The sequence below is a fragment of the Diadema setosum genome, chromosome 17, assembly GCF_964275005.1.
Source record: "Diadema setosum chromosome 17, eeDiaSeto1, whole genome shotgun sequence".
In the NCBI taxonomy this organism is placed as follows: Eukaryota; Metazoa; Echinodermata; class Echinoidea; order Diadematoida; family Diadematidae; genus Diadema; species Diadema setosum.
In genome coordinates, this window is record NC_092701.1 from 23,538,180 (window position 1) to 23,556,552 (window position 18,373).

Consider the following 18,373-nt stretch of genomic DNA (forward strand, 5'->3'; position numbering starts at 1 on the left):
TGAAAATACATTCTTTCCTTCGTTAGGGCTTCTTGCGTGAAGCTTGTCAAGAAATGTAGTTGTGCAATGGGAAGATTATGTTCTTATAGATACAAATAAATTTGCAGTTATTTTTGTGAACTCTGTCTTTTTTTAACATTAGATATTGATTTTAAAATATTTGTTTCTTTTGCTTTTTGCTTCTTTGTCTTTTGTGGAGAAAGAACAGTTGTATTATTTTTTTTTTCCCCTAACCCTAAGCAAACAAAGATGCATTGTGTATGAAATATTTTTCAAACTTTAATTGTTCACATTATATGTTTGTGGAAATAAAGCTGTCGGTAGAAAATACTTGTATGAGAAATATTTTTCCCATAAAACTCTGCACAATATAAATATGCTAATTCTGCTTGAGGTGTTCACAATCATTCATTTACAAAGGCAAAGGAACAATTTTGACTCACAAAGACTTAGGATGATCATATCCTTTCTAGGCAAACATACTGTATGAGCCAAATTTCACCACAAGTGATACATACTAATTTATTTCATCAAGATCATTTTCTATGACACACACAATTATGTTGATACTTATGCAAGTGTCTCTGATTGTTAGATTTAAAAGTAATTTTGTGTGTATGGGTTCCTTAACAGTCTGGCATATTTCAGAGGCACCTGCTTACCTCATAGATTTGATGCACGACAAAAATGCGGAGATCAGAAAAGTCTGTGACAACACCCTGGACATCATCTCTGTAAGTTTTCTTCTTCTTCTTCTCCTTCTTTAACATTTGTTTGTAAATTTTTCATCTGCAGATGACATTGTGTGCCGAGCAGGACTGGTTGTTGAATGACTATGTATCATGAAATGCAAATGTGGATTGATTATTGAAAGAGACCAAAACGAATGAGGTTATCAGCATTCATCCAAAGTAGACTGACTTGGAGTGCTTCATTCACTTATTTCTAAGCCTATAGTAATAACACATGGCAAAATGTGCGAGCTTAATCTGATAAGGGACTTGATTTGGTATTTTTACCTTCACCAAGGAGATCAAGAGTTTACGAGAATTCTTGTGTCTATCTGTTAGAAATATTAAAAATAAATGATATGGACTTTGATGAAGTGTTCAGGATAGATCCATTGTGGTAGAAGAAACAGGTGATTAGCTTTTAATGGTGATCTTGATCATTTTCTGGATCATGGATTTTTCTTCTGTTTATGTTGTTGTTGTTGTAAAGGATGTGTGTATAGTTTTATTGCATTATCTTATGGCCTCTTTTGTTTGTGTGGTGTATTGTGTAAAAGCAAGCAATAGGTAATTCAAGTGTCCCTATAAAATGGAAGAAATGGTCACAGATACATGTTAGTCAATGATCAAATGTGATGTTCTGGCATAATGTAAGGTTGCGTAGGGGATCTGTGTAGAAATCAAGAATGGGTTTAGAATCTAATCAAGCTTAGAAAATGACACACATACTATTCTGCTCAAAAGTGAAGGGGGAGGGGGATGGAAAGGGAGATCATCAAATCAAGCAAAAATTGAATGGTGTACCAGAAGCTAATTCCCCTGCACAAAGCCATGTGTAGCAATGTGCATTGGTGTTGTTGAAACCAGTTCTGCAGTAAAGTGCAGATATCCCGGCCACTAACCTCATGAAGTCTTGTTGTTGTTTTTTTTTTTGTCATCCCTTAGATTTTTGTCCTCCCTTTATAGAATTAGCCATCTTCATAACTGAAGAATTTCATTTACAAACATAGGAGGTTGGATCAAACAAGACTATGCACCTAGCGCGTCAAAATCAGAGCGACAGGTTGATCATTTGACGCTATGATATGCTAGTTTGCGACCACGAAATAGAGTGTGAGGCACTCTCCGTGCTTTGGTGACAGACACGGTTGAATCTGACCTTGGTGCTATTTTTATCACAGACTCTGATTTACTCCACATATGTCAGCTGCAACTGTAATCCACTTACCACGCTGTAACATTTGTCCCTTAGTCACGAGTGTACGGAAGAGAGAGAGAGAGATACACTTTCCTTTATTTACAATAGTGTGTTGTGCAGTATGTGTAAGTATATCATCTCTCCTGCGAAGGCACAAGGCAATATACAATGTATGTCATAGCAAGACATTCACAGTAAGCTTTGCAGATTATACTGCAATTACTGAAGCCACTAAAGTTTGTTAATTCTTTCATTCCTAACCTTATATATTACCAGAACTCCTCTTGCTTGTGTCTTCTTTGGAACGACAAGTCTCCTTGTTCCTTTAAAATGCACATTTAGTTTGAGGACCCCCTGAGAAAATTAAACGCTTCCAAGTCAATGTGTCAGAAATAACTTGGGATTGAGGCTCAAAGGATGTCTACACAGTTTACATCTATCTTTGCTCTTATTTCTATATTTGTTTTTTGTTTTTGTTTTTCTTTATCCGGACTTGTCAGACAGACTCGATCACCTTGATATTTCTAATGCTACTTCCTATTTTCAATTACTACGATTCATGCAAAAAGAGAATAGATAAAAAAATCAACGTCAAAGAGTCTCCAGAAAAAAAAAAGGGGGGGTACATAGTTCCAGAGTTAGAAAACACCTGTTGTCTAATAAACTCTTTGAGGTGGTGAATGAAAGCACTGTTTTCAAGTGCCTTTGAAATTAAAGGTCTTGTGTATGTAGCTCCAGTTACCTTCATATTTATCATTACCCTAATTATTTTCTCTCTTTTTTTTTTTTTGGGGGGGGGGGGGGTTGGAGGGGAGAACGGGCATTTGTGAATGGTGACAAAGAAAGCCAATTTTTGCAGCACAATCCAATAACTGATAATTCTTATGTGTGAATAGGCCTCTCTGCACAGATCTAGGGTTTTGTTTCTTTTTTTTGTGGGATGGTATTATACTTTTGTATGGTCAATCCCTACACAATACACAGTAAAGGCTCTAATAAGCTCACATATTGCACTGTGTAGTGAGATGATAGGTATGCACAGTACTACTTCCTCAAACCTTGCAAAGATTAAAGGGATCTGTAGTTTCTATGTGCACCTGTTGTTATTAATACTGGGTACGTTAACCTGAACCAAGGCTTGCTGGCTGTCTCGAGGTGCACCCCTGGACATTGTGGCCATTCAGCTACTTGGGTGGAATGTAAATCTGTTCCACCAGATTCACGATTCACATAGTACAACTTTTGTTAGCCATGTTCAAAATACTTAAAAAGATATCAAATAAAATTTAGATTCTTGCTTGGACTCATGGACTCAACTTGAAATCCACTGCCAGAGTGTGTACACCTTTCACAACACAGATTCAGGTACCATCGATAAATAAAATTTCAAGACTTTTGTCTTGATTCCACACTTTCTGTGCCATTGCAAACTCCACAGTGCTTTAGAAGGGCAAGGAAGTAAAGGGATGGTTCATGACAATAATGCCATATATTAAAAGTGTTCTGTAGATGCTGTGTGTAATGGACTTTGGTCTTGCTTTATGTCTAAGCAGCAGTCGTTTCATGGGTATGAAATATCTTATGTATAGCATGTGACAGGTGTACCAAACTTGTCTACTTTACATCGTGCTTGTTTCTTGAAGGTGAAGTGTAGAACCCCTTGTAGTCCCTCCCTCTTTTCACCTGGTTTCAGCTGAAGGTCACACAATGTTTCAGAATTAGCAACAGCCGTGAAATTTTTAGCTTGTGTCATGCACTTGCCCCGTCAATGAGAAATAGAATATTCCCTTTATGTCTTTTCATTTTTGTTTGAGCACGCAAAGGGGAACCTGTGCTAGAGATAATTTTCTCTTGAATGAATGTGACAGATTGACAGCAACAGCTTCTGAAAATATGGGCAGTCATGAACACAGGTTGTCATAGTAAGGACACTGTGTGTGCCAATAACTCAGCTAACATGGCTAAATTTGAATAGATGGCTCGATAGTGGTGGCACATACTGATGACATTTGCATATATATGAATTGAACTAATGAGGTTCATCGTGGGGAGTGATGTCATAGTCACATGACAACACATTTGCTCTGAGGTGATAAGAGCATTTTGATTGTAATGATTCAAATCAAATTGACTGTGACTTAAAGATGTTCAATGATTGTGAAATGTTCACCTATACATAGCTCTAGCTTCACAATCTCTATGCAGTACTTGTGGAGTGCACTCTGAAAATAAGCATCTTCAAGCAAGTATAAGGAATATTTTGATTTATGTGATATATTGATGTAATAATGTGATACTTGAATACTACATTTGCTAGGTTGAATTCATGCATTGTCATATTGGCGATTCTGAGCCCCACCCAGCCCCTAGATCCTCCCCCAGAGTTCTGAGATCAAATGTGGGCTAAACTTTTAAAAGCCTTGGTACATGACAAGTTTAATATCCTCTACTGTGGAGTACCGCAGCATAGCCACCCAATGCGGCCCAATTAATTATGACATGTGTGACTCAAGCTAGAAGTGATCATGAGTGCCTTTGATTACGTCTATTTGCTGATGGATGACTAGCCTACTCATCCTGGTTGCGTACCTTTCCAATTCAAACATATTGACAGTAACTGTGGCTGCTGAAGAAATTTTAAGGCAAAATGCACATTGCTTTGATGGTGAGACATGCTGTCAAACTTAATGCAATGCTTGTAGTGCACAGCTGGAAAATTAATGGTCTGGTTCCATGAACTTGTTCACTCTGTGTGCATGCACATGCGTGTTCATCAAACTGGTAGTATGTTGCAGACTATTACTGAATACAGTGCCCTTTTCAAAAGCTTTAATGCCAAAATCATCTCAATGTGAAGTTCACATAAGATGAATGTGGGTGAGTGTGCTGCCAAGCTGCCTTGATACTGTGTTTCTATAAATGTGCGTGTGTGTATTTTTCTGTGTGTGTGTGTGTGTGTTTGCATTTGTGTTTGTGTGTATTCCATAGGGTGGTTACCCTGGGACTGACAAGGGGACATTCAATTTCCCCTCAGACTTTCAGGGAAATTGATACCTCATGTAACTTTTCCTGCCTGAAAGTGCTTTACTTGTTCCCATGAATCAGCTACTAGTCAGAGACTACTTCAACAACTTCTACTCCTCCTCCTTCTTCTTCTTCTTCCTCCTCTTCATTTTTGTCTCCATCTCCTTTTTGCATCTCTTTTATTCTGCATCCTCTTCTTCTCTAATACATCTTTTCTTTTCCTTCATTTTTTTTCTCCTCTGTATCTCCTTCTTCTTCTGTTGTTTGCATAATAATAACCACTCCAATAACCTTGTGCAACTCTTGTAGGTCTGTATTCTCTGTATATTTATTGAGTCTGAATATAGGTGATGAGCCTGTGTGATGTATGAAAATTAACTTTAGCACTGTCTTAGTCACAAATATGTTGTGTGAAAATGTCTGGTTGATAATTGAAAATAACAGGGTTTCTCTCTCAAGTATGTAACCCCAATTATAGCTCGTAGTTTTCAGTTTAAATATGCAGTACAATATGCTGCCATCCTTTCCATGTTAATGTAATTTCCATCAACACCATTTATGTATTTTCTCCTAGTCTTTGACTTCTTGTCTATAATGTGCCAAAGTATACAATCTTTTTTTCTCCATTAATTTACAGTCATGAATTTGTATGTTACAGAAATATTATATTTTCAAGCCAAGCCATGATCTTGCAATGTATGTATTAGTAAGTGGCTCTGTGTTATCTACATGAAAACACAACCAGTGTGTATGAGTGAGCACAGATGTGTCTGAGACCTGTGCCTGGTATTAATTTACTGTCAAATATGCTTTGCAGAGTGTGATGCTCATGTTTTATCAATTTCTTGAAATTTATGAAAGTTCCTCAACCTTTTGAGAGATGACACAAGGTCGTGATTATATTTTTTGAAGGTGTATTTTCACCAACTTGCTTCATTTATATTACTTTCCCCTCTCCCATTATCTTCCCATCCTCCTCATGGTCCTTACCTCCTGCCAACCTCTTTCTCCTCCTCCTCCTCGTCCTCCTCTTCCTCCTCTTCCGCTTCCTCCACTCCTTGCCTTCTCCACTGTTTTTCATTTTCTCTTCTTCCCCTACCCTTCTCTGATCTCTTTCTCCCCTTCTCTCCTTTCTTTCCTTCCGTCTTTTTCTCCTCCTGACCTTCTCAACCCTCCTATTTTCTCCCTTCTTCCTTAACATCTCCATCCTCCCATTCTCTTCCTTCCTTGCCTTCCCTCCTTTTTCCTTTCCTTCTCCTCTTCTTACCTTCTCCATCCTCCACTCCTCTTCTTCTCCCCTCTTTTCCCCCTTTCTGTCCTCTACCCCCTTATCCTCCTCCTCCTCCTCCTTCTGTTCTGTCTTCCTCTACTTCTCTCTCTCTCCTCTCCCCCTCCTCCCCTTCTCTCCTCCTTCACTTCGTTCTCTCTCTCTCCTCTCCCCCTCCTCCCCTTCTCTCCTCCTTCACTTCGTTCTCTCTCTCTCATCTCCCCCTCCTCCTCCCATTCTCCCTCCCCTCTACACATCCCACCCTCTCCCTTGGCACCTCCCCCATGTAGGAGTTTGATGAGGAATGGGCCAGGAAGATCAAGCTGGAGAAGTTTCGCTGGCACAACTCCCAGTGGCTGGAGATGGTGGAGTCCCAGCAGATGGACGATGCGGAGGGCCTGGTGTACGGAGACGAGAGCTATAGCCCCTTCATCCAGGAGTCTGACATCCTGGATAGACCAGATCTCTTCTATGGGCATCCAGGTCAGTTGCCATGATGATATGCCCTCTCTCTCTCTCTCTTTCATCCTCTGTTATGCTATTTGATATTTTTGTGTCCATGATGTTAAGTACTGGTAAAGCAGAGTTGGGGAAGCTGGCTATAAAAGTTTGTTTTGCAGCAGCAGACCAGATTGATATTTACTTTTGGTGAATTTTTAGAAAGCTTTAACTGAACCAAGTGTGTGTGGCACTGAGATGTAAAAAGAGAGTTATGATGTATGAAACATAAAACTAACCTCGGAAGGAAAACACAACTATTCTAATTTTGGATGCATTCTGTAATAGTATGCTTTGATAGGAAAACATGAGAATGTGAATCAGCAACTCCATTTTCACTACGATCTGGTTTCAACCTATATTATTTCTTTGGCATAAATGTTTGTAAAAACAATTTCACTTTCATACATGACCTGGACTGAGTGGCAATGGCATGAAATCTCAGCAGCTGACCCGGATTGATGTTATTTGATCCTTACCAGGTTATGAGGACGGGGAGATGTATGATGGGGTGGTGACACCGGAGTATGTGGATGAATACGGCAACGTCCAGAACGGAGACTACATGGGAAGACCACCCACGGCCATGTACGGCAATAGGTAGGAGGGGCAATACGTTGTATCTTCTGAAATGTGATTGATGGTATCTGTGTGTGTTTATGTGTGTTAGTGTCTCCATACACATACATACATACACATACATTTATACCCACATACATACATACATACACAGACAATGTACATGTATGTATACATACACTACACGGTACATACATACATGCATACATACGTGCATGCATAGTAGGTGTTTCAAAAAACATTTCCCGCTTTTGATCGTTAATAGTTCAAAAACTATTCATCCGATAAAACTGTCATTGACATGAGTAATAACTGAATAGTGTACAATTTTGTTGGAGGTGATTTGAATGTGAAAGCATAAATCAGTTTCATTAAATCTAAGATTGATTTTGAAGTAAGGTTTCAGATTTTGGTCAAATTTTAACCCTCTGTACAAAAATTGAACTTTTGTACCAGTGATGTGTATGTGAGTGTGTGCTGACAATGGCCCTGAACAATGGACATGCCTGAACCACCTGTTGACTAGGCGTCAGTCTCGTGCTCCCAGGCACATGAATGCTTAATCAATAATTCATGTGGATTGCCCTGGGCACTGCTAGTCTGAATTCATGCGCGGTAAAGGGTAAAATGCATGCACATGGAAAAAGTACCATGTGCTTGCAAACACCACATTTCATTCCAGCTGGCAATCATTTTCAAATTTTCCTTCGCATATCACCAAATTTGGTATATAGATAAGCATGAATGATCTAAAGTTCTTCATTTTAATACACCTGTCTACTAATAGTCTGACAAATTTGTCACTTTTTTGATAAAAAGAGATCATTTTTAGTAAAGAGTTCAGCAGCATTTTTCATTGGGGCGATTTGTTTCATGGTAGATTTATTCAAGGCTCCATATACACAAGTGTATACTCTAATTGATTTTCTTTGCTTCCTGTCACCATGTTTACGACAGAACAGAAGGTATTCATTGTAATTTCGTTTTCCAGAAGTAGGGAGAGCACTGTTGCGACTCAACGACAGTATCGGCAGGCATTTGACTTTACACAGATACTGCCAGAGGCTGAATAAAGACTAGTTGTGATAGTGGAATTTCTCATGAATAAATAATGAAACATTCAAACCCTGGCCATTGTTCAGGACCATTGTCAGGGTGTTAACCACACACTCCCATACACACCCATTGACCCCTGTGCAAAGTGAAAGTTTTGTACAGAGGGTTGAAAATAGAGCAAAATCTGGAACCTAACTGTGAAATTAATCATGGATTTCATGAAACTGATTTATGCTTTTATATTTAAACCACCTTCAACAAAATTGTACACTATTCAGCTATCACTCATATCAATGATAGTGTTATCTGATATTTAGTTTTTGAATTATCAAGAATCAAAAGTGGGAAATGTTTTTTGAAACACCTAGTACATACATATTATATGCACACATATACATACAGGTGTCTGTGTGTGGTTATGTTTTGTGTTTGTGTGACTTTGTTTAGGCATGTGAAAGCAAAGTCAGATCAAGTCAATTGAACTTCTGTTCCCATCCTTGTTTTTGTTTTCTCAGAGAAAAATGTGACGGAATTTGCAATTCACTTTTTGATCACTTATTGAGATTGTTTTACCAATACCTCGGTTGATAGTTTCAATTTTATACAATTGTTTCCTCTGCCATAAGTAAATTTGTGTAAATATCAGTTGTATCAATTGAACCAAGTCAAACACAAACACGTATGACATATCTTTCTTCGTAGGTACCCTGGGGAGTACGATTCCATGAGACCAGCGTCCAGGGTGGCCTACCTCACTGAGGACGGACAGCCGTTAGATGAGTACGGCAACCCGATCGACGTCTACGCAGAGTCCGTTGACCAGTACGGCCGCCCAGTGTCGCCCACTTACCAGTACGCCACTCAGCAAGGTGGCTACAACTACTAAGGCGCAGATGATCACGCAGCCAGTTGTCATTGACTCTGTTACATTCTAAACATGATTGGAGAATCAAGATGGAGGCGGAGGGGAGGACCAGGGTTGCTTAGCAACCATGAAGACTCCTATCATGGGATTACTTACTGAGACACTGCTATGAATGCAGAGAGCAGCAATCCCTGGCTTGCATACACCACACCCCTTACGGTCGTCTTCTGGATAAGAAACGACACCCTTGTGAGGTTGTGCTCGTGGGGTAGTGTTTGCAGTGTTGCGGTAATGTTTGCAGTGCTCTGGACAGCTGTTGGCACGTGCAGGTCATCCGCACTCGTTAAAAGTCGCATGAATAGCATGATGTGTAGCTCAGCCAGCACGTACAGGTACATGTACGTGCACATGTGACCAAAAGGTAGCTTCATACTAGTGCAGTGATAATGTAGAGAGAACTGCGTGTCAAATTTTCACCTCATTCTTATATTTCCTTGGAGAAAGATCGCAGAGAAGGAGACACTGAGAAAGAGCGAAAAAGAGAGAGAGAAAAAAAATAGTGAAGTTTAATTGAAGAGATGAGTAAAGTGAAAAGGCAGTGTCTGGTAACCCATTTGCAAATCCTGTTTTGACCTCTCACATTTTCTGATACTGAAACATAGAGCTATTCAATCCTGCCGTTGGTCTCAACTATCTAACACATTCTTGAATGAAAAGACTTAATGGAATATCATATCCATGCTGTAAAGAACAATGTAGCAATGAATTGAAAATAGTGGTGCTGGGAGGGGGTGTCAGTGGCCTTTTTCACCTTCCTTTGTGCTATTAGGCATTAAATCTCCTTGTGTATGTGAGAGTGAGAAAGAATTCAAATTTCTGCTTTTTCTGGCACAGCTTCCTGTATGATGGCATGCTCTGCGAAAGTTACCACCTCTTTCTTTCGCATCAAAACAAAAAATTGTTGATGCCTTATCAGTCGACTGGAAAGCGTGAGTTTTACCTCCAGCACTCGGCGGAAAGCGCAGCACAGAGCTGTTAAATGGAGATCGTTGAATCTTTCCGTCAAGACTAAGGCTTGCAATAGATACCACGATGATACTCAAAATATTGGACTCGAGCCAAAGTGGCGACTCATACAGGTTGCTTGACACTCTTTGATGTAACAGTCAGGTGGTAGGACAGGAAATAGATCCCAGTGAGTTTCTATTCTTATGGATAGTTATACAATGCAGCAATAAAAGCAGACTAGATATAATTTATGTATAAATGTGTGTGTGTTCCCCCCTTTTTTCAGGACAGATTGACAGGACTTGCAATACCACTTTTTCTCCTTTAGAAAAAAAAAATAGAGGGGGAAGGGGGAAGAGAGATATGGATAAGAGAAATCAAGAGAAAAAGGGGGCAATAACTTTTTCTGTTGAAAAGGGCCAACGAGACAAAAATTGTGTTGGATTGGATGTGAGTCAGAGTTTGTGGTCAGGATTATATTTTTTTTTCCCTATTTTACAGTCATCTCAAATTGTCCATCTGAGATCATCTTGTGTAAACCAGAGCTGAAATCAGCAGTTCTTGAAAAGACTCTGCTTTGAAATACTGATTTGTGACAACAGATGGCAGTGATAGTAAACTAGTCAGGACTCCCATACACTGAATTAAGAAGAAGCTTGTTTTTGTAGCTTGAAGTTTAAAAAAAAAGAAGAAGAAGAATTACAGTCTTCTTTTTATTTTGTGATTATGGTGGATGTCATATGAAACTATTCCTCGTTTCTTTACATCGAAGAAGTCATTTCCTTTCATATGGAGTCATTTTTCCTGACTCTGCACAATGAAAATCAAAGACATTTTAGACTTGCAACTGTTACAGGCAATAATCTTTAAAAAAAGAAAGAAAAAAAGATGGAATACTGAGACATGAAAATTATCAGTTACTGTTCAAGACCCTGGGGGCGAGAATGTTGTCATTTGAACCAAACACAAATCAACCGAATATGTGACTTCAACCAGTGGAGATCCGTAATTTGAGACTTGAATTTGAAATTGATGAGATTGAAATTGATTGATGAGATGGGATTTTAAGTGTAACTGTTCCCGCATCTCATCTTTCCAGTCTTTCTCCTGAGTGAAACATAATGTTAAAGCTTTTGTGGCTCTGTCACTTGTGTTTCATGTGCTGGATTTAGTTTCTCATCTTTCTGTTTATTTGTGTGATTGTATGTATGTCTGTTTGTTTGCATACATACATACACACTTCCTTCTGTCCATTCCCGTGGTTAATTCTGCCAACTGAGAACAAAAAATGATAAAACTTGCTATCTCCTGTTCTAGAAAACTTGAGTGAAACTATGTGGTTGCTAGACCATGCCACTTGGCCATGAATGGAGAGTTTTCAGTGTTACTGATAGGAGGGAGACATATTACCCCTTCTTCCCCTCATACCACCCCGTGTGTTATGTGTAGTCATTAACCGGTTGAGGACGGACAGATTTTGCTGTAACACGCATTTCCCATAGACACCTGCATGAGTATTCTCAGGACTTGTCCTCGATGGGTTAAAGTGTACCTGTGTACCTGTGCATCATACGTTGCCCATGCAGCGCATACCAAGGGTGCAAGGTTCAACGGAGTTCAAACTTTACTCTGTCTTTGAGCGGGCTGCAGGCACCCAGTAATAGTCTCAAGATTGTGGTCCCAGCGAAAGCATTTGATGTTGTCAGTTTGTTCATTGGCGAACACATGCTCGTGGTTAACAATCCTCCACCTCCATTTTTGGCAAAGGAGAGATATGAGGGCGCCAGTGATGTGTACGTGCCAGCGTATTATGCAGGAGATTCGGGGAATATCTTGATCACAACCTGCAAGAATTCTTGTTCAGAAAAGAACAGCAGCATGATGGAGATCTTTATGCACGTAGTGACGTTTTCCTTTTATTAGGAGCACGTACAACAACGCTTCAAGCCTTTTATTAGAAGACCTCAGTCTGTTTTTGCAGATGATACCACCATACAGCGATGCTACCGTAAAAAGATCAAGATTTGGTGTTTTATTTCAAGGTGCTGTGGAGCTGCCGTGGTATCTCATTAAATGTGGAAATTGATTGATATTTTGATTTCTTGGTGGGCTCATGCTGTCCTGAAGTGGATTGTCATACGCAAAGGAAATTGTAAGAAAAACTTGAGGGCTCCTTGTTGGTACGACATATTACCAAAATGGTAAATTCTTTTCCAAACTGTTAGGTATGCATATCCGTCAGTGTATATCATATTTCTCTCATAATTAATGTATTGTCCCTGGTGGTAAAAGTATTTTGCAGTGTCCTGAATTTGAGTGATTTTTTTCTTTCTTTTAAATCTCGTAGAGCCTTGTCAGAATTATTCCTGATGGAAAATGCCTGCTTCTCTCATTCAAACTGTATCCCATGTTACCATATGATATCTGTATGCTGTTCAGTTGATGTCAGTTGTGCAGACTCATTTAGCAGCAGAACTTAGTGCTGCCAAAGAGGTGAAAGTTCAGTTCCAGCTGCAAATCATGCAGCCTAGTTTCATCTCCCCCTCCCCCCTTGACCTCACTGCATAGATGGAGATGGAAAGTGCAGGTTGTTTTCTTTATCCCTGTGTGTGATTTGAGTGCAGATTGGCACAGAAAACCCCATAGCATTGTACACAGTGTCCAAAAGTCCCTGGTACAGAGAGGGTTAATGTTGCACCTGATGGTCCGGACATAGCCCAGGGAGGGATCCATGATATTCAGAGTGATAGCTGGCTGCACCAGCTGTCTGTGTGTGCTGGATCATGGCCTCCTTTTGCAGTGTGGTTGAGGATTCGGTGGTTGAGGATTAGACGGCCATTGTTGCAGGGTTCTGATTGGAAAGAATCCAGGCCATTCCTGGCTGTTGGCCATGATGTGTCGGTTGCCAGCGGTGGAAGTATGGGACTTAAAGGGAAGCATCCCTCGGTGGCAAATTAAATGTGGGCAATGCAAGCATTGATGTATGCTTCATAGTTGGATATCATGATGATGCCTCATCAAGTGTCGTGATTTTCTATGAAAATGTGAAGTAGACTCGTGACCTCATTCAAAACCTTTCCCTTTAAAAAACAAACAAACAAAGAGAGACAATTATGCTCTGGCCACACAAAGATTGTGATTTTTTTCCCCAAATTACAGTCACTGTAGTACATGTATTGCGTGCAGTTTGTTGGCCTGTGGGGACTTAGGGGACTGCTACATAGTTAATGTTGGATGCTAACTTTTAAGTTTTTTCTAGTCAGGTGACCTTTGCAAGTACAAGTTGGCCTTGAAATTCAGTGTGTGTGTGTGTGTGTGTGTGTGTGTGTGCTAAACAGGGATAGTGTATTTCCTTGTTCCATTTTAGTCAGCCTATTTTTTGCTGTCGTCAAGACCTTGTGCATCTTTTAGTTGGAATGTCTTATCAAACCCTTTACATACCAAGGTACTCCACTTAACTAGCCAAGCCTTTTCATCAGCACTCAGTAATTCATCCAAACTTGACCTTACTGTAAGTTAGCAAGCCCACTCAGGTGTACCAGCTTGCCTCAGTCCAACAGTAAAGCCATGGTAGCACAATAGAGATTAGGGGATTAGGGGATTAGAGGGATTAGGTAATCTCTATTCAGAAGTCTGAGTGAATTGGCAGAGAAAGTGCTCTGGTACATGTGCCAGTTGGCAAACAATGCACAGTTATGAGGGTTGATAACAATTCATTTGAAAGTAACGTGTGAAGTACCATGGTAGCAGAAGTTACAAAACAACTAAATATGTTAGCCTAAAGGCGGAGAAATAGATGAGGAATTGAGAAGCGAACTCTCAGACATTACACAAGATATTGCTCCAATGTTGATGTGGAGTGTGAAAAGTAGCAGGACAATTCAGCATTCCAAGAGCTTCACTTTAACAGCAATGTGCCAACTTTGGTACCTCACATATGCATGCGCTTACCTTACTGGAGATGAATTCAAAGATTTTGGCATCTATCTTATCTGTGTCTTGTTTTGGAATGTTGGCCATTTTAACCTGTGCCGTCCATCCACATGCCGTTCATAACACTAATCACATGCAATGCAATGCATGTATATCAAGCTCATAATTTATAAGTGGCATAGTGCATAGAAGATAAATCAATTCAGCAGGCAGGTTTCAATCAATGTGACTCTTGAGCACAGAAAGCTGGAAACAATGCCCAGAAAAAGATAACAAGAAAAGTACTTTTGACCACAGAAATGGGGACTCTTGTTTGAGCCTTTTGTTATTTAAAGTCAGTCATAATTATAATAATGTTTAATCCATGCAACATTTTTTTTTTTTCGCACATCCTCTGGAGTGCTTTCTTTTAGCTCATTTGCATTGATATCTGAAAACAATCTGCCAGGCCAGTGAATAGAAATTACCTAATGCTCATAATCCCTATTATGCCACTGTGACTTTTCCTCTGCGCATTGTAATGCCGTAAGTGGCTTCCTGTTCTACTTGAAATTGGGTCAAGTTTGATGGAATTCAGTAAATGCTAATGAAAAAGCGTAGGAAGTTAAAGCTCAATCACAAAGGGGTAATTGCAACAAAGAATGAGCGTTATGACTCCAATTTTTTTCCCTCTGCTGTTGTTGTTATTTTCATTTATACAGTTTTTGAGTCATTTTGTGCAGTGATGTGAGCAACTCCATGTTGAAAGATGTGAGGAATGCAGAAAAACAGCTGCAATGTTAACCAGTGGGACTAATGCCAAAAGAGTGGATGCACACTTAAAGCATGATCCACAGTATCCACACACAATGCATCAACTCCCCTGCGCAACATCCAACTTGAACAAATGCCCAAATGACTTCATAGAGTCCAAATGATAGGAAACAACCTGCCGTTTGATGACTCACTTCACTGTATGCACAGATTGTACATGGGTATAGACTGTTATATCCATGTATGTTATCTCCTTCGTTGGTTTTCATACAGGAATTTCCTCCTTACATATAAAGCATAGTGTGTATGTTGTGAAAGTGCAGTGACAGAAGTGTTTATTTTGTTTGGATTAATCAGTAAAGCTTACTAGCATCATGAAGTGAAAATACAACAACTAAAGGATTTCTCTCTGAAGAAGGCAATATTGAGTTGCAGTCAATAGCTCTCATTTCTGAGAAATTGGAATAACTGGAAACGTACGAGGTACCAGAAAATGAATTGAAAGCACAATTCTGATTTTTATTGTGTAGCTCGTGTATAAAACCTGAGAGCTGGCTGAGTACTCGATGAAGAGAGCTAGAAGGGGGAAGAAGAGGGGTAATGGTAACCCCAATGAATGTAATAGTCTGTGGTGCAGCAGTATAAGTTTACTCTGATCAACATTGGATCTTGGTGACATGTTTACTTAAGGCCTCAAGATATTGACTTCATCCACATAGTTCTTTTTACACAAAGATTTGCCTAAAGTACCTTTGGGATGAAAGAAGACAAATTAACCCATTGAGGACAAGTCCCAAGCATGCTCGGGCAGGTGTGTATGGGAAATGCATGTTGTACAAAATCAAACTGTCCTCAGAGGATTAAAACTGGAAGAAATGTGTTATCATTTTTGGAGAGTGATAGAAATCCGAGACCTACATGAATTGTAAACATGTACTGTCACCCCACCTTTGACCTTCATGGCATGGAATTTACGCAGGGGACGATAATGTACTAAAGCGCCGTGGAAATTTACTCATTCTGAAAGTAGTTGCAAAACAAATGCAGAGGAAATTGTCTTGACAGATTTCGTCACCCACAAATGGGCAAGCGAGATATTATGTTCACTAATGTTATACTTCGTACAATGCACACATTCTACTAGGGCTTATAAATCTGGACTATTTCGCGGCTGATTTGCTGTGATGGTAATTCAAATTGATAGCAATTAGATTACACCCTGCAGCTTTTTATGACTTGATGTTATCGTCCAATCATTTTATCACATTCTTTGGATTGAGGTTATCATGGTGGGTGTTTTTGAAGAGCATTAGCACACTTTTCCAAATTCGGGGGGGGGGGGGGCGGATGCAATGGTAAATGAGGCTGTGTATGAACAACATTGGGCATCTTTGCGTTACAACTCAGACTAAGCAGGAATCTCAATCACTGCTTTAAACAAAAAGAAAGAAAAAGAATATTGGAATGTGACAGAAACCATTTAACTCATGACTCATGATGGAAATAACTACCAGTCCTTTCAATGACAGGGACCTCCGTACCTTATTTCCACCAGTATGCTTCCAATTCTGACGTGGCTTAAGAGTTATGATATTATCCCCCCCCCCCAATTTTCAGTAAAAAAACAAAGTTTTTCTCATGGACTACCCAGTTGCATGCAGCTGCCTGGGGGTAGATCATTCAATTAGGATGTTGCACAAAGCTGGAGTTAGTTGTGGTATTTATCATTTTCAAGTTTACGTTTGCAGAATGATTTTTCATGTACAATTCTCATACTGGTGACCAAGCATTTCAAAAATTTCACCTAAGGGGCCCCTTCCTCTCGTCTCCCCCCCCCCCCCCAAAAAAAAAAAACCAAAAAACAAACAAACAAAACAAAACAAAACAAAAACAAAACAAAACAAAACAACAACAACAACAAAACAAAAAACGAGCACAATCATTTCAATTATTATTGAATTATTATGGCTGTTCCATTTTGTTATTATGACAGTTTAAAGACAGTCATATTGTTCACAAATTTCCATACTGGTAGTCAAATTATGAGAAGGTCTGTTTTTGGTAGACATCTGTCATACATATCATTTTCGCAATAATTTTGTCCATGTGTATTTTCCTCTTTACTGCAGCCATTATCAAATTCATCCTGTTCTTTGTCATTGTGATTCAAGTGTCTATCTTTTGATCGATGTAGCCTGTATTGTGCACACTCCAGTGCCTGTAAAACTTGAGCATTACATGCATGTTGATTTTGAGTGTAGCTTTGGAAGGATTTGAGGCACTCTGCTTTGGTTATCTTAAAGAAAAACAAAAATCACTGTACTATGTTTAGAATGCCAGTTTCAAATTACATACAAATATAATGCATACCACCTTTACATTGATCAAGCAAAAAGGGTACAAATGTGTGTGACATTTGTTTGAACCTTACCTAACATAACAACAAATAGTTTCTGACAGACTCCACTCACTGAAATGGAGTTCCAACCATTGAAATGAAGTAATATACATGTACAGATCATATTGCTCTGAATTAGGCCAGGAATGTCATCAATATGAATTCAAGAAAGTGTTACAGTGTATTGAGTGGTATCACTTTGTTTACACAAAACAGAGGAGGAAAATGGGGCAGATTCTTTATAATTCAGAGTCTAAGACAATGTCGGTTTCATCACACAAACGGTACCTTGACTCAGAGGCCCATATTCTACTGTAGACCAAGGTTTAAACCTACTCTAGACCAAACATTGGTTTAAACTCAATTTCAGTTTTTAGCAGAATGCAACGCGGAAAGTCTGTCAACCAGTAAGATAAGTTATGAAGTGTTATCACTATAGCACCAATCAGAACACAACATGGCAGAGCATACCAAATCTTTGTTTGGAGTGTTTACTGTTGTAGCCATGGCAAAAGACAGGAAAACAGGTGATGGAGCATTGTGTTATGGTTATGGTATGCATTTGACAAAAACATTCCAGGTGTGGAAAATCAATAATTCAAATTACAAGAAAGTAAAGCCATACAAGTTTTAAGTGTGTGTGTGTGTGTGTGTGTGTGTTTGTGTGTGTGCCTGCGTGTGTGTGTGTGTGTGTGTGTGTATAATATTATGCATATGCACTTGCGCATCATGTCCATTGAAGTGACTGCAGAAATTCAGGATGCTTTTTCTCTGTGGTGTGCAACGTCGTAGGCATGCTGTGCAGTCTCTGGTACAGTTGTCACCTAATTACTTTATTCAGTCCTTTTGCACAAAGTAAGTATGTCAGGGGCCGATGTACAGAGCAGAACAACCTAATACCCACTTCCTTTCACATCAGTGCCAGTTTAATTCAGTAGTTCAAATTAATTCAATTCAGTGTAAACTCAGTTAGTTTCAATTTAAGTCAAATCAAATCAATTCAGGTTGTGTGTATTTTGTTCAGTTTAATTCCTTGCAGATCAATTCATCTTGATCTTCTTAA

General features: G+C 39.3%; 1 protein-coding gene across 1 annotated transcript in view; it reads left to right on the forward strand.

The window, feature by feature from the left end:
• LOC140240472 (kinesin-associated protein 3) overlaps window positions 1-9,391 on the forward strand; it is a 32,974-nt gene extending 23,583 nt beyond the window's left edge. The window contains exons 16-19 of the mRNA XM_072320243.1: window positions 649-734; window positions 6,511-6,703; window positions 7,201-7,318; window positions 9,056-9,391. Coding sequence (XP_072176344.1) covers window positions 649-734; window positions 6,511-6,703; window positions 7,201-7,318; window positions 9,056-9,239 — 581 coding nt within the window. The 3' untranslated portion in view covers window positions 9,240-9,391. The remainder of the gene's footprint in view (window positions 1-648; window positions 735-6,510; window positions 6,704-7,200; window positions 7,319-9,055) is intronic.
• The last annotated feature ends 8,982 nt before the right edge of the window (window positions 9,392-18,373 follow it).